Source organism: Peromyscus californicus, unplaced genomic scaffold, assembly GCF_007827085.1.
Source record: "Peromyscus californicus insignis strain IS unplaced genomic scaffold, ASM782708v3 Scaffold_15__1_contigs__length_86483966, whole genome shotgun sequence".
NCBI classification, from domain to species: Eukaryota; Metazoa; Chordata; class Mammalia; order Rodentia; family Cricetidae; genus Peromyscus; species Peromyscus californicus.
The window spans coordinates 68146581-68168925 of record NW_026294447.1 but is presented as its reverse complement, the minus strand read 5'-3'; the positions used below and the strand labels follow the sequence as shown (position 1 = coordinate 68168925).

Genomic DNA, 22345 nt, shown 5'->3' with positions numbered 1-22345 from the left:
CAAAAACAAAACCTGTCTCAGCAGATGCAAAATAGGAAATGTTCTGATTCTAATCTTTTATCATTTTAGCCAAATACCAAAGATGTATTATTTTAAAAATTAAATAATATGGACATTTAAGATAATGATGACCTCTGGGGGGAAATGAGAGGGCATGTGATCAATACTGGTTATCAGATGTAGATATTGTAACATTTAATTTATTAAGGTAGATTAAACTTAAGTATTATATAGAACTTCCATATTATCTAAATCATAATAGCAATTTAAGAAGTATAAGTAACTTAAGTGTTAATGTAGATTATCCTGATTTGCTTAATTTTTGTTTACATTTAATATTTAAGAGTCATTTGCCAGATATCAGTAACATTAAATTAGAAACTAGACTATTTTAGAAAGACAGTCAGATATAGGACCCACACTTTGATACATGAGGGAACTCTAAAAGATTTCAAACTGTAGAGGATGGAGTTATTGATGAGGAAAGAAAATAATTATTTCCTTAGCTACATGCCAGTTTGGAGTCTGATTTGTGACTTGTTCTGTTAGAGTTGAAAACAGCCAGTGACCCGAGGGAAGAAGGGAGTGGAAATTATGCTTTTTTCATGGATAGCCAACACAACAGATGGATGACCATCCAGCATGTGTAGCAGTTCCTGAAAGCTGGCCAGTTATGAAAATTGAGTCCAGCTGCAACAGAGGACCACATTGTGAACTTGGCCCCTGACAGGGCACGAGCAACCCAAGTGCAGCATATAATCCATATAAAAAACAATTATCACCCTTTTCAAAGAATTACTTATCTATCACTTGTCCCATGTCAATGTGTGCATACCACACCCATACATATTTCCTTCTTTAAGTGATTTAGACTTTTATTTCCTCTCATTAGTCATTTCATTAACTATTCTTAAATCACTGAATTCTAAAGATCTTGGATGATCCCATTGTCATCGCCTACATGAAGAATTTTGTTGGGTGAAATAAATAGAATAAAGTGCCAATTCTTAGGCAATGTAGAATATTATACATACAAATTTCCAATTATCTTAATATTAATGTTATCATTTTTTATTTCACCAGAAAAGGTCATGTAGGAAAATGATTAGCAAGAGCCAGGTAGAGAAATGATCTAATATTTCCAACAGCCAAAGTAAAATGGAGGGGAAAAATCAACCATATGTCTATTTGGTAGATCAAACATAAAGTACACCTCTTTAGCTCAATATTTACCAAAATAATTGTTCTGATATTCTGGAACATGCACATTAAATCACAACCATTACTGCTGATCCAAAATTGGCCATCAAGGTAACAAACTTTCTAAAATAGGAAATACAATCTAAATGTTAGCACATGTAGAGTCCATGCTCAATGCTACCAGTGGGATTATAATAAAATCATCTCTAGAAATATCTACAGCATACAAAAATCAAATGCAGAATATGGATTTTGTAGACAAATGGAAAGCACACATAGCTATTGTTGTGGGTCAGACATGATTGTTGAATACCTAAGAAATATATTTAATAGTTTTATATAAATATCTGTTCAAATTCTAGGTGGGCTCTTTTCCTGTCTAAACTTTATAAAATAATAGTTGTGATGATTATAAATGTCAGTGTCTATGATCATACCTGGACATGAGAAATTCCTAATAATAAGCCATGCCACCGCTATTTCTACCAACAAAGAAAAACACAGTACTCTGCCTTTCAATGTAATGTATTTGACTCCTAATACTTCCTTGGACTTTGATCATGCCATTTTGTTCAGTGTTTAACAATAGATCATAAACTAGTGGAACGTGGTTGCTTTCCAACTGTCCCAATAGTGACTAAAAAGTAATAGGACTAATGAAGGTTGCAGTGGTTCTTGTAGAGATCTAGACAGATAAACAACACACCTGTAAATGATACAAGTTTGTTAGCTGCTTTAAGAGTTGCTTGGAGACTTAAGTAAAACTATACAGATTTCCAAAACATGAAGTATCTTTGATAGAGATATTAATATGTATGTTTGTTTTGATCTTCTGAGAAATATTTAAGTCTTTAAATGTTTTGTAAGGACTTTGTTTTGTAATACAGATAGCAGTCACCATATCCCTACTATTTGGCTTGCTTAATTTACCTAATTGTCTAATAGGTTTGATTACTGAACATTTTTATTGTAGTTTTGAATACTTTAGCCTATTTAAAGAGAAAAACAAAGAGAGAGGTATATAATACCAATAGCTACTTTTCTCACTTGTGTGGTGGTATTGTGTTCCCCAAAATATTGTGTACCTTAATAAACTTATCTGGGGTCAGAGAACAGAAAAGCCACAAGATACTTAGGCTAGAAAATGTTAGCACACGCCTTTAATCCTAACATTCCAGAGACAGAAATCCCTCTGGATCTCTGTGAGTTCAAGGCCTCATTGGAAACAGCCAGGCATGGTGACTCATGCTTTTAATCCCAGAAAGCAGCCTTTAATCCCAGGGAGTGGTGGTAGAAAGCAGAAAGGTTTATAAGGTGTGAGGACCAGAAACTAGAAGCATTTGCCTGGTTAAGCATTTGGCCTGGTTAAACATTTTGGCTGGTTAAGCATTCAGACTTCTAGCAGCAGCTCAGCTGAGAGCCATTGGGATGAGGACACAGAAGCTTCCAGTCTGAGGAAAGAGGACCAGCTGAGGAATTGGCAAGGTGAGATAGCTGTGGCTTGTTCTGGTACTCTGACCTTTCAGCATTTACCCCAATAACTGGCCTCGGGTTTGATCTTATTAATAAGAACTGTTAAAATTCATGCTACACATTTGCCTCTAGACTGAATACTTACATAACTGTTCTCTTATAGATATTTTGGCATATTCTTCTAGTTGCTAATGTACATATCTCAATTAAATCAAAACCTAATAATACACATTTCACACAAAGAACACAAAGAATAGCCAAATTATGGTTGACTAAGAATGTTAGGGATATGTTATGAGCCAAGGCGTCACTTGTGAACTGAGAGACCCCAATAGTCTCCACTGCAGAAGGGTAACAGAGGGACAGTAGCAACAGACATGCATGGACACCTGCTCTGTACAAGGCTCTGGATGAAAGCTTATCTAGTGTTATTGAGATGTCAGACTCTAGTCTGATTATTACTCAGTTTGAATGAAGTATCTACAGATTAGATCTGCACTCGTGAGAAAGAATGCATAGCTCTGATCCTTGCAGAGGAAAGTGGCTACACAGTTCTTTGTGCATAATCCTTTCTAAAAATATGCTCATTGGGGTACTCTACTTACAGTCACCTAGTTATTTGGGCATTGTCATCTTCACATGCTGAAACATCTAACTGTTTTTTTTTTATTTTTTTTTTTTATTTTTTGGTTTTTCGAGACAGGGTTTCTCTGTGTAGCTTTGTGCCTTTCCTGGAACTCACTTTGGAGACCAGGCTGGCCTCGAACTCACAGAGATCCACCTGGCTCTGCCTCCCGAGTGCTGGGATTAAAGGCGTGCGCCACCACCGCCCGGCTGAAACATCTAACTGTACACTGGCCATTAGATGGTTTCATTGTTACTCAAGCAATAAAGTTAGATATTTTTGATCAACTTTAGGCCTAGTGATCTTGGTATAAACACACTATCTGTAAACTGTGTGTGTGTGTGTGTGTGTGTGTGTGTGTGTGTGTGTGTGTGTGTGTGGTATGTACCCACACACAGGATGTGCACTCTGACACCAAGCCATAACACAAGCTCCTCATTTTTTTATTCAGTAATAAAATAAAATTCTGAAATCTGAACTTCTCTAAATATAAAATTATTTGAATGCTAATGAAATACTATAAATAGAAAATTACAGAGCTGACCTCATGTAATGCTTCAGAGCCAAAAGGCAGATTCACTAAAATATTGTGTAAAATTGCCTGCAGTCTATGTATATGAGGTATATATATAAAGCATAAGTAACTTTCATTTTAAAAATGGAGTCCCATGCTCCAAATTACTCACTATATATACACAACTATTCCAAAATCTGACACAATAAAAAATCTGAGACATTTCTAGTCTGCTGTGTGTGTGCATGTGCATGCACGTGTGCAAGTATATGCATACATGCTTGATATATTTTGTGTGTAAGTGTGGTATGGGGGATGAAACTCATGGTCTTGAACATGCTAGGAAATTACTCTACCATTAATCTATATCACAAGACTTCTGCTTTTTAAATGAAGTAAAACAATAACTTGTAGACTTCATGACTCAAAAGAAATTTCTGACATAATATTAATTAGTAATTAAACTGCCAAAGTGTCTCCTCTGGTTGTGTATATGTATGCTATGTGCGCACATGTGCAAATGTATATGTATATACCAAAGTACATGGTAGCTGTTATTGAAAAGGAAAACAAACATTTATGATTGGATGGTTGGGGTATGCCTCAAAGATAAATAGAATTGATTGTTTTACAAAGAGTAAGTAATTATACAAAACTTTTTTATCTCTTGACTGGCTTATAACCAAGCCCCTACAAAAAAATCAACTCAACTATTTTAGTCAAAAGCATCCAAATTAATAGATGTGATTTTGTTCGGATCATGTTTATATAAAGTGAATTACTAACAAATATTTCCATTCTCTATTGTTCCTAAACAAAGAAATCAAGGCAAGTTACACTTTTGGATTAATCACAGACTAGATGAAAACTCTAACAGATGCAATTTACCCATGAACACTGTTTAGATGTAAGAACATCTCATAAGATAATAGTCAGAACACCATTTTATTCCATCATCCCACTATCACTCAGTATTAGAAGTGACATATACTTATGTTTCTTTTGATGCATGATATAATTCCTTGAATAATAATCACCTTCTCTAGAAGTTTAACACACTTACCTTTTCAGATTTCCTAATACCAATAAATACTTAGTCACATTTGAAAATGAGAATGTGAGTCATAAGAGTCTCTGCCTGGGCCTTAACAGAATTCATTAATAGTCTTCATTATACCTAGAAACTCTACCACAGCTGTGTTGTATCACCAAAACATGGGTATTTATTTAAGGAGAAATGTCCCTGAGGTTTTAATATGAGAGTGGAGACTAATATTGATGAGGAATAAGAAAAAGAACTTTGGTATTCTTTAAATCAACATCTTAAAGGAATCTTTTTATGATAACTTATATAATTAAAATTAGTTTAAAAGCAGAACATATATATATATATATATATACACATTTATAATTTTATCTGAGGATATGGAAGGGATTTACATCACATGATAAGGAATTTTGTCACTGCAGAAAAATAATAACTCAGCTTAAAAGTTGTATACTTTTAAAGTCACTAAGGAGTTTAAAATGTTCTGTTTTTCATTAAATAATCCTGACATATTTAAAAATTAAAATTAAAACTCTGATGCAATTATCACTTACATACTACATCTTATCTTTGAAATAAAATGTAAAAACGCGTCTTATAGTTGGTTGAAATAAAGTGTAAAAAGTCTTATAGTTGGCTGAGTTGTTGCCATGGTGAGCTAAGAGTCTATAGGACAGGTATCTGTGTTGATTATGCTACAAAACTCATCCAGGCAAAATATCAAAGTTATTAAGTAGATAAAGTTAAAATACAACACCAAGTATGCTTCAGAAAAATAAGAAATGAACTTACTCAAACTTAATGATTTACATAAGGGAAGTATTAAAAATGTCAAAAGAAATTGCCTTATAGTTTACTTGTGGGAGAATCAAGAATAGAAAATTTAAGAAATTAAACCTTACATAATGAGTATCAAATAAAGATGGCTGGAATTATAGCATGAGATCAATCAAATACAATTCAGACTTAGACTATTCTGAATGCTATCATTTGAGTCTCTAGACTTCTAAATACCAAGCTAGACCAACAACATAGAGTAAGTGGTTCAGTGACCTGCATGCTACTGATCCATCCCTATTTTCAAGGATGCTCTCTGTAGGCTAAGATTAGCGACACACACAGTAACTTGGAAACACAACCATGTCAATTAATTCCATTCAATAAGTCTTTCAAATTGATTCTGACTTACATATCTGTCTTTTCCAAAGCAACTTGCTCAATGGTTCATTCGCTGTCACCTCACAGTTATGCATTCTTGGTTTTTGGTTTAATTATGAATTTCTGAGCTATAATGAAGTGTCAAAGAAAAAATGATATGGAAATCTATACTCTTCCTATGAAATGAAATTAAAGGATCTAATTGTACTCATTTGTAGGATTGATCATAGAATGTCCTTTTTATGATTGTGAAATAGTGCCTGAAAATCATCTCTGTAACACGTATATTACATAGTCAAAGCCATTTACCTTTGTATTACTTCAGTTTAAGCCATAAAAAATTAGCATATTTGAAGTCAAATAATCATATAGCTTCCTAAAACTTCCATTATTTCAGTCTCTCTCTATAAAAATAATCCTCTGCAATGCAACCTTTATTCCCACTGACTGTAAATTTAATTCAGAAATCTGTAATAATGATATTAATATTTTGAAGTAAAATTTCATGCACTTATCAAAACACAGTCTTATTTAGACTCTAAATTCTGACAGGTTAATTATTGTGTGTCTCATTTGTATTCATAAAAATACAGACTTTTAATTCATAAATTCCCAGAGAAATTAATGATTTTTTTATTCAGTATCCCTCTGTCTTCCTGGAGTCTCGTTGGGATGTACGAATTACTATTATAATGATGATTATTACAAACATGAGAAAATCTATTGCTTCAGCTGGTACACAGCATGTCATGGTCTTGCCACCATCACTCTTTCTGTCTTTATCTTTTTCTCATACACCTAAACCTTATAAAAACAAAGGATTTTTGACATCCTATTCCATCCTAGTCCATTGCCTCCACCCACACTGCCCCAGAGGTTCTCACTTCTTACACCCACCTCTGCAATCTTGGGTATCCAGGACTAGTTGCTCACATTTACTTTATGCTTGTGATACACTTATCTAAATGATTGTTCATTATCCATTAATTGATACATGTGCCAACTCTTTTTTTTTCATGAGATAACTTGTGAGTTACCCAACTACATAATGGTAGTTCTGGGACTTACATCCAGTTAGTTTGCCTTAAGACCTTATCTCATGAGATATTAACACTTTGACATACTGATTTCAACTCCAGGAAACCTTAAAGGCTATTAGTACTTCTATGGGTATTTAACTGTCTTTGCCAACTTTTCTCTTCCTCTTTTACCCCTATCTCTCTGAGGTCATACTTTCACGTCTTACCTCTGCCAGTGGTAGTGATATACTACTTTGTTTCCTTTGCCAGGTGATATCCATTGAAAACTGTTTCTGACTCATCTTTTATAGCTTCTGTAGTAGTAAAATGCCATTCACATATTGAGCTCTCTATAAATATTGGTTATATGCATTTACCAGAGAAGGAATGAAAAGATAGTCCAAAATATATCACAAAAGAATTTGAAAACTTTTCAATAATATGCTTAACAAATCTGTAACTTGAAAACCATGATTACCCAACTGGGAATTTATTTCTTTACAAATTAAATTTTTTGTGTCTTTTGAACTTACAAAAACCAGAGTAATTATTTGAACATTTCAATTTCAAAATAATTCCTTCAGTTGACTGAATCTTTTGATTTTTACCAAACCACATTACAATATTCAAAATTATACTTCCAGGAATATTGGTGAATTGTGCTTACTATAAAAAATCAAATTAAAGTATAAATCATTGTTTATATAATGACTATATCAATATAAATGACTTGTTTTCTTTTCTCTGAGCTGATTCAAAAATTTTTTGCACATGTGCATATATTAGCTCGTTTATACAATATCTGTTTGGGAAGGAGGAAAGGTTAATTATGTTTTAAAAATAACAAGCTATCAGTTACTTAAAAGATATTAAAGATAAAATGATTTTAAGATATCATTTAGAGACAGTTTACTTTAATTCACTCAATTTCTTGTGTTTAAATAATGGGGAGACACTTGCTTATACGAGGCTTTTCTTTCTTTAGCCATCAGGAGATCACATTTCTCTCTCTTTCTTTTTTTTTTTTTTTTTTTTTTTTTTTTTTTTTTTTTTTTGGTTTTTCGAGACAGGGTTTCTCTGTGTAGCTTTGCGCCTTTCCTGGAACTCACTTGGTAGTCCAGGCTGGCCTCGAACTCACAGAGATCCGCCTGGCTCTGCCTCCCGAGTGCTGGGATTAAAGGCGTGCGCCACCACCGCCCGGCTCTCTCTCTTTCTTTACATGTTGGCATTGCACTTTATTTTGACAGTTGTCCAGTAGAAATTTTAATAACTATAACAAACACAACTCTTAAATATTTATAGCAACACATTAGATGTGAAATTTAAGATGTGTCTCTTATTCTTTCAAACTCAAACTTATTACCTCCATCAGCAACATTCCCATATTAAAGAACAAGGTAGTTAATGGGAGTAAATACAAATTTATGTAATTAAGAAAAAGGATTCTTGGGTAAATTCAGTTTTAGAATTGCATTTAAAAAAATCTTTTAAGTTCTGCAATTTATAAACATGTATCTCGATTGGGGGGGGTATAAAAGCTAATTACCCAAGGTACAATTTCACAGCACTCAGAGGACCAGAACACCTTTTATGAATGACTTTGGAATGGATTTTCTTAAATTCCTAAATGGTTTTTCTCTTAGTAATGTAGTGATGAAATTGTGATTGTTAAATACAGTATGGATTGTTAACAACAGAATAGCCTCCTAATGAATTATGCAGAAAATACAATCGAGCTAGAGACATCCATGGGAATGGTAGCTCTGAGGAGATAGGCGAGAGAGGAAGGAAAGGAAGGGAAGAGAGATGGGACAGACAGACAGAAAGACAGACAGACAGACAGACAGGCAGATACACACACACACACACACAAAGAGAGAGAGAGAGAGAGAGAGAGAGAGAGAGAGAGAGAGAGAGAGAGAGAGGCATGCACAGATACACACACATGCACACACACACAGAGAAAGGTGTTTTTTTTTTTTTTATGATCAGGTAGTTATTTTATTGATTCTTGGTGGCAGCAAAGGGTATATGACCAAACAAGATGCTTTTAGGTCTGCCCCTGACCTGAAGAAAACAACATTGTTTTCTGAACAGGTAGGCACTCTTTAAAGTGAGTTACTCTACAATTAGAATGACATTACATTCCTTACCTTTGTTTGTTTAACTGATGGCCTAGAACAACAGAATATTCAGAGGTGAGTATCAGAGAGGTGGCAAGCTAAATCCAAAGTAGTGCTTTCTGGAATGGTGCTCACCCCTTCTCAGACCTTTCAAAGTCTCAGATCACTTTCCCCTTTGGTCATATCACTGTTGTATCGGTGCACCTTGATCATACTGCCCAGAGATAACCAGATAACTACCCCTGCCTGCTCTTGGTACAATAAAATGATGTAACATTTCCAGTAAAAGACATAAACGACAAGTGAGTTTGCCCTTGGCAAGTGTGACCCTGTAATGATTAACACTGGTCAGTCTTTTGCAGAATCAGCCAGTGGAGACTGACCCTCCCCTCAAGTTTAAAGCCAACCATTCATTTGGGTCTTAAGCCCAGGTAAGAGGAAAAAAGCTTCCCCCAATACATAAAAGGACAATATAAAGCAGCCCAGCCTGTCAATGCGAACCTACAGGCAGAGGAGAATTATAATTTTGTTTCCCCAGGAGACAGTGACTAAGGCACGCACACTGATCATCCCGAAAAGAGGTAAAGAGAGAGTGAAATGGCTCAACGTACACACACCCCGCTCCATACCGGGGACGAGTCTCCGAGCTGCGGTGTGTGCTCTCGGAGGGCCAGGCTGAAGCTGACTGCCCCCACAGCCACGCTGGACACCCCGAGCCCTATCTCCAGCACAGAGAGCACCAAGAGGCTCCCAATAATCTGGCTGCTGGTGCACATCCTCCTTGGGTCATCATTCCTTCCAGCTCAGAGAAGGAAGCCAATCATCCACCTTCTTTCTTCCAAAGTCCTCCTTAGCCCCTTCCACCCCCTACCACAGTCCAAATCCTCAAACTTTTCTCTCTTCACCAACAAAACATTATCCAAAAGGTCTGGATTTCCAGAACCAGAGAACCATTTCCGTGGCCAGGCCAGAGGAGAAAGGGCTGCTTCAGCCCCTGGCGCGTTCACACAGGAACCGCCGGCGGTGGGTGGGAGTCCAGAAGCCAGCACTGGGGAGCCGGGTACTGAAGAGCAGACTGGATGTGAGCCCTAGTAGCTTCAAGGCGCTGTCCAGAGTTCTGCCGCGTCTGGGTTCTGCGCTCCCAGGAGCTTCCTGCACCTCTCAGGCTCCCTCCTCTTTCCCAGTGGAGGAACAGAGCTTGGCTTCCTAGAGATAAAGGGGGACTGCTCACAACCCCTCTCCGCCAGTCCTCTTGCCTCCCCTCCTTTGTTTTCCTGGCATCGCAAAGTGCTTCTGTGAATCCCTAGGTCTCCAGGCAGAGCAGGTGAATGGTGCTCAGCACCACATTTCTTGCACTTGCTGTATCGCCAGAAAACGCGACCTTGTCTGATGGCCTCTTTCCGTCTGGGTTTTTTTCTCCGTCGTCGTCCTCTTCCTCCCCCTCTCTCTTGATCTGATTCTCTCTCATCGCTATGACCTCATTGGGGCTTAGGAGGCTGACGGAGGAGGGAAAATCCTGATGTATTTGTGGGTCTTGGACCAATACTCTTGGCTGACCCCTTATTTGCCCCGCCCCTGGACCTAACCCCAGGATCCCAAATTCTCTACCTCTGCATCTCCCCTACTCTGTCCCTCCTGGGCTTCTACCCATCCAGGAGGAGTGGCTATGCCTGATGCCTATGTCAATGTGGGCTCATTCTATGCAAAACTTTCCCCACATGTACTTTTCTCTGCCTGGGAAACAAAGAGCAAAGGAAGGCCGAGTGCACCAGAGTGGAGAGAAACCAGACCCCTGATTACACAAAAATTCCAGGGGACCCTTATTGAAAAACTCCTCTGTCTCGGTGAGCCCAGGCTGGAGCTTCTTCATTAAGAGAGAGGGTCCACTCTCTCCATCACTTCCTGGCACCGTTTTATCCTGGGGGGAAGAAGCAGTCAGCTAGAGCCACACTTCCTTCGCCAGCCATGTGCCCACACATCCAGAGATACATAGTCAGACCCAGCAAGATAGAGAACCTGTGTTCTTATCTCGAAAAGATAAAAACTGAAAAGTCAAGATATGTATACTTAAGCAGTACACCAAAACAAGCATTACTTATAAATGAAGAAAATGTTTGATATAGTACATACCTGGTTTTGGCCATGTTCAATTTCTCTGAATCATTATAGCAGGGGCTCAAGCATGGCTTGTGCAATTTTGTTGCTTTCTCTGATGCCTTTTGGGAGCCTAGACATAGGGAAATTGCTATGCATGAATCAGTTTTATATTCTCTGATTTTGCCCCAGGAAAAATCTCAAGGTGTTGCATCAAAGATATTCAGAATGGGGAGGGTTCTGAGGTATGGATCCATCAATCATCTTTCTAAAAAACTGGTTCTTAAGTTAGAGATGAGTTGAAGGAAAATGTAGACAAAGGGGGTCCAGTTATAACCCACAATTTGAGGGCATCTTGGCTTCTTCCAAACATGCCTCATATTCTTTTTTTCAAGCTCAATGTTGAGGAAACAGAAGCCCTAATTCTGGAGAAGTGTCAGTTTCACCTTTAAACGTTTCATTCAGGACTTGCTTCATAGCTTAACTTCTACATTCTCATTTATGATATGTTTACTCTACGAGTTTTTAAAATTGAGTCACGTGCCTCAAAATTAACAAAAAATCAAAGAAGAAGGATTACAAGTTATTAAACATTAAGAAATATAGCTATTTTAATACTTAGAGCACAACTTACATATTTATGTTGACTGATAATTAGTGAAGTCATGTTCCTTTCCACTTCTCAAAACATTTCCACTCAGATGGCCAGTTGCCAGAATTTCTCAAGTAGTTTATGGATTTAAAATAGCAACATTTGCCGGGCGGTGGTGGCGCACGCCTTTGATCCCAGCACTCGGGAGGCAGAGCCAGGCGGATCTCTGTGAGTTCGAGGCCAGCCTGGGCTACCAAGTGAGTTCCAGGAAAGGCGCAAGGCTACACAGAGAAACCCTGTCTCGAAAAAAAAAAAAAAGAAACATGGAAATGGAAATACAGCTAAGAAGCTAATACCAAATAGTAAAACTCTAAAAAGTATTTGAAATTCAAACAAAATGCAGGAAAAGTGCAAAAGAAAATATATAGACAAGTAGGAACCAAGAAATCAAATAATGTGTTTGTTGCATATGTGCACAGTGCTTGTATGGTGGTGCATAGTGCCTGTGTGATGGTATGTGGGTGCCAGAGGTCAACATTCAATGTCTTTCTCTAAAGCTCCACATCTTGGGGTTTTTCTGTTGCTTTTTGTTTTTTGTTTTGTTTTAGGGTTTCTCACTGAACCTGGAGCTTGTCATTTCAGTTAGACAGGGTGGACAGTGAGTCCACTGGCTCTGTCTGTCTCCACTTGCCATGCTTCTCCCTGTGCCAGGGATGCAGCTATGCACTGACATACCTAGGCTTGATGTGTGTGCTGGAGATCTGAGCTACCTCCTTAGTCCTGGACATACAATGATATAAATAACTGCATTAAATATATTTAAATGATGAAATAAACATTACAAATAACCAGCAGAAATCATCAGAAAGAATAAACAGGGAAAAAGACTCAATTATATGTTTTGTGAAGAATACACACTTAAATATAAATTTAACTATGTTAAAAGTGAATGGAAGAGAAACAATGATTATGTTATCAATAGATAACATATAATTAAAAACCAAATTATTACTAGAGACAGACATAGATAAGAGATAAAAGATTAGCTCACCAGGTAGATGGCAGCTGCTTCCTCTTGACCCATCCTTGCAATGATTTCTGCCTTTTAGAATTAAAATCCTGTATAGTGCCCTCCCAGTCAGTGTGGACTGGCCATCTTGATGGACTTCTAATAGAGCAGGGCAAAGTTATGGGATTTCCTTTCATGGGTAGGTTGCTGATTTCTATCTTATGGCTGCTTCTCTGCTCTTCTCTGTTTGCATGACTTCTAAAAGTATGCTTTTATGATGTAAGGTCCACAAGAACAGGAATTGAGGGTGGGTTCAAACCAAAGAATTAGCACCATTAATCCAACAATGAATGAAGGGTTGATCTTGGTAACAATCACTTGATCAGCACACGGGAACCTATTTTGGCTGCAATGCCCATCAATCTATCAGATACACTGATTCCAAAGGAAGAATCATGTGTTCTGCTCCTATGTTCCTGATATTCATATTCCTGGATAACAAATATTGTTTAACAAACCTTTCCCTTCTGCCATAGTAGTTTATAGAATAGCAAACAAATAAAGTATAAGTCATGAACACTCACAGGGGAGCCTCAATAGCCAGATGTCTAATGTGAACATTCCTAATAACAGAACTTCAAGCATGTGAGGGAAAAGTTACAGAATTAAAAACAGAAATGTAGGTCAGAGATGGTGATGCATGCCTTTAATCAACCAGCATTTAGAAGGCAGAAGCAGGTGGATCTCTGTAAGTTCAAGGCTAACCTGGTCTACAAAGTGAGTTCCAGGACAGCCAAGGCTGTTACACAGAGAAACCCTGTCTCAAAACAAACAAACAAAAAAAGAGATGTAAAAGTGTATAGTTGTGGTGATATATTGTGTACCCTAATAAACTTATGAGGATCAGAGGACAGAACCAGCCACTAGATTAGACATAGAGGCCAGACAGTGGTGGCCTATCACTCTGGAGCCAGAGATCCATCTGGATCCCTGTGAGTTCAAGGCTATACTAGAAACAGAGCAAGCAGTGGTGGCATACACCTTTAATCCCATTACTGGGAGGCATACAAGCCTTTAATCCTAGGAAGTGACAGCAGGGTGGAGAAAAGTATATAAAGTGTGAGAAAACAGGAATTAAAGCAGTTCTGCTGAGATCCTTTCAGGTGAGGACTCAGAGGCTCTCAGTTTGAGGAAACAGGATTAGCTGAGGAGTTGGCAAGGTGAGGTCAGCTGTGGTTTGCTCTGCTTCTCTGATCTTTCAGCTTTCACCCCAATATCTGGCTCCCGGTTTTTTTTTTTTTTTATTAATAAGACCATTTAAGATTTGAACAACATATAGTTGCATTTGGTGATTTTGAAAGTCAATAGATGAGCAAATGGGAAAAATAATCAAAGACATAGGAGACCTGAACACATTATCAAGCAAATGTTAGTAGTCTGTTTAACCAGCACTCTATTTCTGCATTTTCTATCTTAATGAGAATCAAACATCTGTCTATAGAGACTCATTGAAATGCTGAGATTTGCACAAATATTGTGGCCAGAAAAAGATAGTTTTCACATCCTTTTAAGATTTCTGATACTCCCATGACCAAATTTGTGTTTAAATATGTAACAATTATTTCTATTATGTACTTTTGATAACTGAGCAATCATTTACATACCCATTTAAAAGTAAGAGAAAATGATGAGAATAAGCTATTAAGTTACATTAACCAAAGTGAAAAGTCCCAGTGGCTTATGGGACTCTCATCTTTCTTTTCTGGCCAAGAGTTGAATGGGTTTTCTCCTCCATGTTCTCCCCTCCCTTCTCTGCTGCCTCATCACAAGCCTCAAAACATCAAGGCCTAGGGATCAGTACTTGAAATTCCTAAAATTCTGAGCCAAACATCCTTTTCTCTTTTTAAGTTGTTTACTCAGCTATTTGTTACAGTGGCAGGAAGCATTGGCATTCTGGGTTTTTCCAAGGTATTTACAAGCATTTGCTCAGGAAGTTTGTAAGTTCATGCCATCTTAAAATTAAATAGTAAGTGAAAGGAGCACTGACAGAGTAAGATATGCATGTCAGTCTCTGGATACATGGGTGACCCCTGGCCAGATACTTTGTTGGAGCTATAACTAAATAGACAACTGTCTCTTGAAACCAAAATTCTGAATATAACTGTAAATCATGTGTTGAGTAGTAAGTAAATGAATAGAAACTGTTAAACATCTTCTTATGAACAACTGATCTCCATCTGTAAAAGTTTCCGCTATTTAAGTAATACAAAGCTGGGGCCATTAGGGGTGCCTTTTGAATCCAAACTATAGCAATTACAATAACATTTTTTCCTAGACATTATTCATTAGGCCTTTATTCATTTTGAATCTAATTACAACAAATCAACATAATTATTTTCCTTGTTTATTTTACTGAGTCATTTAAAGACATAAAGAAAAAGAAGGATTATAACAAAAAATGAAGCATTTATGACAGTTTTCTTTTTCATACATTAGTAGCTAAATAAGAAGGAAAACAATTTCTCACAAATTTTCACAGTGTAACGAACAGGTAGTTTTTATATCTTAAAAATAATAACAAATGGAGTTAAAATGCTTTAAAATTCTAGACTAGACAGTAAAATGAACACTACGATCAATTATTACTCCCAGTGCACCAGAAATATTTATTCTAAGATGGCAATTAGCATCATTAGGAAGAAATGAAATAGCAATTCTTACAAATACTTTGAGGATAAATGGGCATATTTTAAAATATATTTAGCAATAATATTACCTAAACTGTCATTATTTGAGTTAATAATCCAACTTTTGAGTTTCCTCTCTAGTTGATGATATAAAACTTTTCCATACAGGAATATTCATTACATTATTATTCTTAGGAGAAAATTAAAATGGGATAATGGTGAAATAATAGCAATGAAGCTGTCAGATACATCATTGACAGCCATTAAAATCATATTTTCAAAGGCTTTTATATCTGTGGATACTTTAAAATCAAATAAATAAACCAAACCATCATAATTATTTTGAAAAACATATATAAAGAACTCTGCAATGAACTATACATCAATTTTACCAGTACTTTAGGTAATGCTTTGGCATTTTTTCATCTTTATACTTTGTGTGTATTTCAATTTGTAAGTAATAATGCTTTTATGAATCTCTTATTAGAAAAAAACATACGATAAAAACAGTAACCTATAAAGCACAGTAGACTGGTGTAGTTAGAAGGTTTCTCTGGTCCCACCCAGCCTGAGGTCCCATAGCCACTTAAAAAATAATTACTCAGAGGCTTATATTAATTATTTGTTGCATGGCATATAGCAAGTTTCTTGCTAGCTAGCTCTTATAACTTAAATTAATCTACTTCTATTAATCTATGTTTTGCCACATGTTCTGTGGCTTACTACTTGCCTGCATGCTGTTCCTTGCATGGCAGGCTGATGTCCCTCTCCTTCTCCTTTCTTCTTCCTGTCTATCTGCTTCTATTTCCTGTCTGCCTCTAAGCTTTCTTGCCATAGGCCAATACAGTTTTATTTATCAACCAATCAGAGCAACACATATTCACAGCATCCAGAAAGACATCCCACAGCAGACTGGGATAATTGGATGTTGGTGGGGAAATTCCTATGAATCTCAATAGCTCCAAAGAGCTGTTAAAATTTAATTCAAAATATATTAATGATGCCTGGGAATTAAAATAATTTTATGTAAAATATTCATATCTCAGAAAATAGGAAAACTAATCATAAGTTTGGAAAATGATTTTAATGAGAAAATTTTAAGTATTTGAGCAATATAAATTGCTTTTCCCTTTAAGAGTAATAAGAAAATGCAGTAATATGCAGTGTCTATTCCTCCAACTACAGGCTTTAGACCCCAGCTGTATCAGCTCATATACATGGGAATTTACAAAGTTTTGCAAATTTCAAAGAAAGCTCTTTCTGCCCAGCCAACATACAAATTGCAGTTGTTGGGAGTAAAAAGAAACAGTAGATATTCTGTTCATTGTTTATACCATTGAGATAAAAATAAAACTAGTATTTTCTTCTACTTCCTACATCTTCAATAACATAAAACACAAGTCTGATTAAAAGAAATCTCTTCTGAACTGTTCTAATCAACTTTCCTACCCACATACATCACATCTTATTGAGAAGTTACATGTAAGCTCAAACACTGAAAACATATTCTAAGGAAGATTGGAATGAAAACATGATTCATGACTCAAGCCAGGGAAGCGGGGAACAGATCTCTTCTCACTGAGCTCCTCTAAATTCAATTACCTGGGTCTCATCTCAACTCTGAAGAAGACAACCTGCTGAGGCCTCCCTTCCCTCCCTGCCCCCACATCCAGGGATCTTGCTGATCTTTCTCTCCTAATCTCCTTTCCCCCAACTCATTACTTTATCCCAGCCCCCAAGTCTAGCAGGCACTCCCTGGGAACCCACAAGCTACTCCTGCCAGGGAAGAAAGTAGGCTAACTGCAGACCTTCATCTATCCCACCATCTACCAAATTCAATTCCCCAGACTCAACCACAGCTCTATAGCAGACCTTCTGCTGTGGCCTCTCCTTGCTTTCTGCTCCCATTACAGAAGACTAAATAGATCATGGTGAAACACCCTGATTTGCTCCCTCCTGTGGATTACCTCAGCCCCCCTCCCCAGTCCACCCCCATTCCTAAGTGTCAGATCTCAATACCCAGAAACACATTTTGCCAAGAACTGATAAGGCCACACTTAGCAGGATCCCAGAATTTCATGTCAGGCAAACCATAGTCACCACACTCTCCTATGAACCAGAAAGGACAATAGAATCCAAGAAACAAAGCACACATCTAATAACCACAATACCAGATATCAGCACCCAGATTTATTTACAATCCTCCTAATCACAGATGCTTAAATATCAGTGTAAAAACACAACCAATTACAGCCAGGAAAATATGTTTCCACTAAAGCACAGGAACCCTACCACAGCAGGCCCTTAGTATTCCAGCATAGCTGAAACACAAGAAAATTACCTCAAAATAGCCTTTATTAATATTTATTTTGACTCTTTAAAATTTTCTTAAGGTATGAATTTTACATCAAAATTTATAAGATTAATATATGTATATATATATACATTAAACTTTTGTCATGATATTAATGTTCATATAGAGTACTAACTAATTCTAGAAAAAAAGGCTTCATCTAGCTTCCTATACATGATTTCAGGTTTGAGTCTCTATCAGTTTTCTGCAGTGAACCATGACCATGCCTAACAGCAACTTTGAAGTCTCCAAAAAGATGATGGGACCCCACAACAATGACTCCATCAGGACAATGATAATGTCACCAAGCTGACAAACACCACCCAAAGTTTGGCGTTGGACTACAAACAGCTCAGGACAATATTGAGATGGCTAGCTGAGATGATACAGCCTCATAGACTACTCCAATAAGGACTTGACCATAATCCTAAATTTTCTTTGTGTCTCCATAAGACTACCAGCAACCCAATCAGTAGGAAGTAGCCTAGAAAACTATGCTCACACTCCCAAAAAATGGATTATGGATGTTTGTCTTCGCTTAGAGGTTAGTTAAAAATTGTTATTGGTCATAGTCAATCTCTTTCTTATATTTTTGGTTGTGAGCCTAGCCTTTAACGGCTGAGCCATCTCTCCAGCCCGTCAATCTCTTTCTAAAAGAAGAAAGAGGGATATAATATAGAAATGTATTATATAGAAATAATAGGATAAAAGGGTAGATTATTGAATCTACTCTGAAAAAAAGAGATACAGGAATAATAGGATAAAAGGATTATTCAATCTGCTCTGAAAAGTAAAAGGAAAGGATATAGATATGGTAAGATAAAAGGTAGATTATTGAATATACTTTTAAAAAGAAACTACTAGTTTTAAACACTTTACATTGGATTGGATTATTGAATATTGTATATAAATTTTGTGTATTGATACAAATTTGAGATTGATTTTGTTAGAATATACTGCACATGTATTTCTAGTCTTGTTCAAGGTATTGTACCTATGCAACTCATTTAGCAATGTAATGCAAGTTGCTAGTTCTTGAAAATTATTATTACTAACTAATTAGGATATAAAGAAATATAAGTTAGTAGTTAGTCACCTATTACAATCAAACTTGTAGTCATATTAGGTATGTTTTCAAGGTCAAGCAGAAATATATTTTAGATAGGTCATCTTCAAACACTTCAGAGCAGAATATGGCATTTAAGATGTTTTAGTAACATAGTTTCTTTTTTTTATTTTTATGGCAATGAGACATGTTTGCTCCTGGCAGCACCAATCTCCTTTAGAGAAGATTACGGCCATTGTAGAAATTCCTTATGGAGTTTACTTTCTTTGTGGCAAAAGTTAGTCACTGGACAAGAAAGTGCCCTTGCCTTGACTGCTGTCAGTATGCTGTCCAAAATGGACAAGCAGGACACAAAAGAAAGTACTGTCAAGACAAGGTAGGAAGGCTTCAGAAAATCCTGCTTCACAGAAAAGTCTATCAGATATGCTAAGCTTGTAGGTCAAAGATGGATGCCCCAACATTACAGAGGAACCTTGGGTGACTGTCCAGGAAGCCAGCTGTTTCTGTCATTTCTTATATTTTTTGGAAGTCGCTTATTTGCACTTCTTGCTTACTTAGGTAATATTAGTTCCTTCTTGTGTCTCTGAGGGAGTTGAAAATTAGTTATAGTTGTCTTTGTTAACAAATTCAGAAAAGAAACTCACTAAAGAGGTGTAAAGTGTGTAAGTTTAAAAGACATCAAGATAGGCTCTCTGCTCCTCCCTGTTCCAGAGATAGCCACATCTTTCTGTGCAGTGCCAGCCTCGTTCTTGACCACGATGGTGAACGTTGGAGTGAACGGATTTGGCCGAATTGGATGCCTGGTTGCCAGGGCTGCCTTCCAGACTGGCAAAGTTGATATTGTTGCCATCAATGATCCCTTCATTGACCTCAACTACATGGTCTACATGTTCCAGTATGATTCTACCTATGGCAAGTTCAACGGCACAGTCAAGGCTGAGAACGGGAAGCTGGTTATCAACGGGAAGGCCATCACCATCTTCCAGGAGCGAGATCCCACCAACATCAAGTGGGGTGAGGCTGGTGCCGAGTATGTTGTGGAGTCCACTGGTGTCTTCACCACCATGGAGAAGGCTGGGGCCCACATGAAGGGCAGGGCCAAAAGGGTCATCATCTCAGCCCCTTCTGCTGATGCCCCCATGTTTGTGATGGGTGTCAACCATGAGAAATATGACAATTCACTCAAGATTATCAGCAATGCTTCCTGCACCACCAACTGCTTAGCCCCCCTGGCCAAGGTCATCCATGACAACTTTGGCATTGTGGAAGGACTCATGACCACAGTCCATGCCATCACTGCCACCCAGAAGACTGTGGATGGCCCCTCTGGGAAGCTGTGACGTGATGGCCGTGGGGCTGCCCAGAACATCATCCCTGCATCCACCGGTGCCGCCAAGGCTGTGGGCAAGGTCATCCCAGAGCGACGGGGAAGCTCACGGACATGGCCTTCCGTGTTCCTACCCTCAATGTGTCCGTCGTGGATCTGACATGCCGCCTCCAGAAACCTGCCAAATATGATGACATCAAGAAGGTGGTGAAGCAGGCATCGGAGGGCCCACTAAAGGGCATCCTGGGCTACACTGAGGACCAGGTTGTCTCCTGCGACTTCAACAGTGACCCCCACTCTTCTACCTTTGATGCTGGGGCTGGCATTGCTCTCAATGACAACTTTGTGAAGCTCATTTCCTGGTACAACAATGAATTTGGCTACAGCAACAGGGTGGTGGACCTCATGGCCTACATGGCCTCCAAGGAGTAAGAAGCCCGCCCTGGACCACCCACCCCAGCAAGGACAGCAAGAGAGACCCTTGGCTGCTGAGCAGTTCCTGTCCCATCTCAGTCCCCGATACTGAGCATCTCCCTCACAGTTTCCATCCCAGACCCCCAGAACAACAGGAGGGGCTTAGGGAGCCCTACTCTCTTGAACACCATCAATAAAGTTCACTGCACCCATAAAAAAAAGACATCGGCCGGGCGATGGTGGCGCACGCCTTTAATCCCAGCACTCGGGAGGCAGAGCCAGGCGGATCTCTGTGAGTTCGAGGCCAGCCTGGGCTACCAAGTGAATTCCAGGAGAGGCGCAAAGCTACACAGAGAAACCCTGTCTCGAAAAACCAAAAAAAAAAAAAAAGACATCAAGATAGCTTTGGGTTGGTAATACAAGTTAGGATAGAAAGTGAACTATGTACAACACTTTAGACTCATCAAAATAGGATAAATAATGGAGTGTTTTCTCTGAATCTGTCAAATATTAGTGTACTAGACATAGTTAATGTAATTCTTACCTGTATATATTGTATATGCTTATTGTACTTACTGTATATAGTTTTTCCTATATCAGTTATAACCTGCTTTTTTATTGTAGACAAAAAAGGGGAAATGTGGTGATATATTGTGTACCCTAATAAAATTTGCCTGAAGATCAGAGAACAGAACAAGCCACAAGATTAAACATAGATGCCAGAGAATATTGGCACATACCTTTAATCCTAGCACTCAGGAGGCAGATATCTGTCTGGATTTCTGTGAGTTCAAAACCACCAAGGACTACATGAGATTGACTCAATCTAGCAGAGAAAACAGAGCCAGGCAGTGGTGGCACACACCTTTAATCCCAGTACTGGGAAGCACACACACCTTTAATCCCAGGAAGTGATGGTTGGGTGGAGAAAGGTATATAAGGCATGAAGAGACAGAAACTAAAGGCTTTTGAGCAGAAGCATCCCTTTCAGCTAGAGGCCTTTTGGCTAAAGCCTTTTCAGCTAAGGAAGCTCATTTGGTTAGAGGCCTATGGGATGAGGCTTTTTCAGGCTGAAGAGTCCTAGAGCTAAGATATAGCAGTAGCTTTTTCCTTTGTCTCTCTGATCTTTCATCATTTGCTCCAATAGGGTTTTTATTATAAGACCACTTAGCAATTTGTGTTACAGCTTTTCCTCAGTTCTTAGCAGCAGTAAGTTTCAGCTGTAGAGGGCAGAAATGTCAGGAAGTGGCACTATCTAGTCTTACAGACCTCCTGGAGGCCCTTGGTGTTATTATTGTTAGCTCCTGCTAGTGAGTGCTATAGCTCTCAGAGTGGGTTTGAGAACCTTAACTCTGAAGACTTGTCAGCTCTATGAAACTTTTCTGGAAGCCAGGACCTGCACATTCTCTTTTATTTTATCACATTTCAGTCTTACCCCTCTGTTCATATTCTCTCTCTCTCTCTCTCTCTCTCTCTCTCTCTCTCTCTCTCTTCTTCCCTCCCTCCCTTACTCTGTCTGTTTCTGTCTCTCTCTTCTTTTGCTATCTACCTTCTTTCTGCCCTGGCTATTTTTGAGTTGTTGAGATGCTTCTTCAGCTACCTGAGCCACCCACAACTTGATGACTGGAACTACCTGGGATGCC

General features: G+C 38.0%; 1 protein-coding gene and 1 pseudogene across 6 annotated transcripts in view; one reads left to right on the top strand and one right to left on the bottom strand.

Annotated features, from left to right (window-relative positions):
* The window catches only part of Tmem196 (transmembrane protein 196), a 61684-nt gene extending 50900 nt beyond the window's left edge, over positions 1-10784 (bottom strand). Inside the window, exons 1-2 of one of the 6 annotated variants that reach the window (XM_052739221.1) lie at positions 9790-9836; positions 9191-9212 (exon numbers count right to left, since the gene is read on the bottom strand). Coding sequence is in view for 5 of the 6 variants with exons in the window: in XM_052739217.1 (XP_052595177.1) it covers positions 9772-9936 (165 nt within the window). In the remaining variant the exon portion in view is untranslated. Of the gene's footprint in view, positions 1-9190; positions 9213-9771 lie in introns of all 6 variants that reach the window. The other 5 variants (XM_052739217.1, XM_052739220.1, XM_052739216.1 and 2 more) reach the window with 5 other exon arrangements.
* An 8935-nt stretch (positions 10785-19719) lies between these two features.
* LOC128110553 (glyceraldehyde-3-phosphate dehydrogenase-like) lies at positions 19720-20917 on the top strand (annotated as a pseudogene).
* Positions 20918-22345: the final 1428 nt, after the last annotated feature.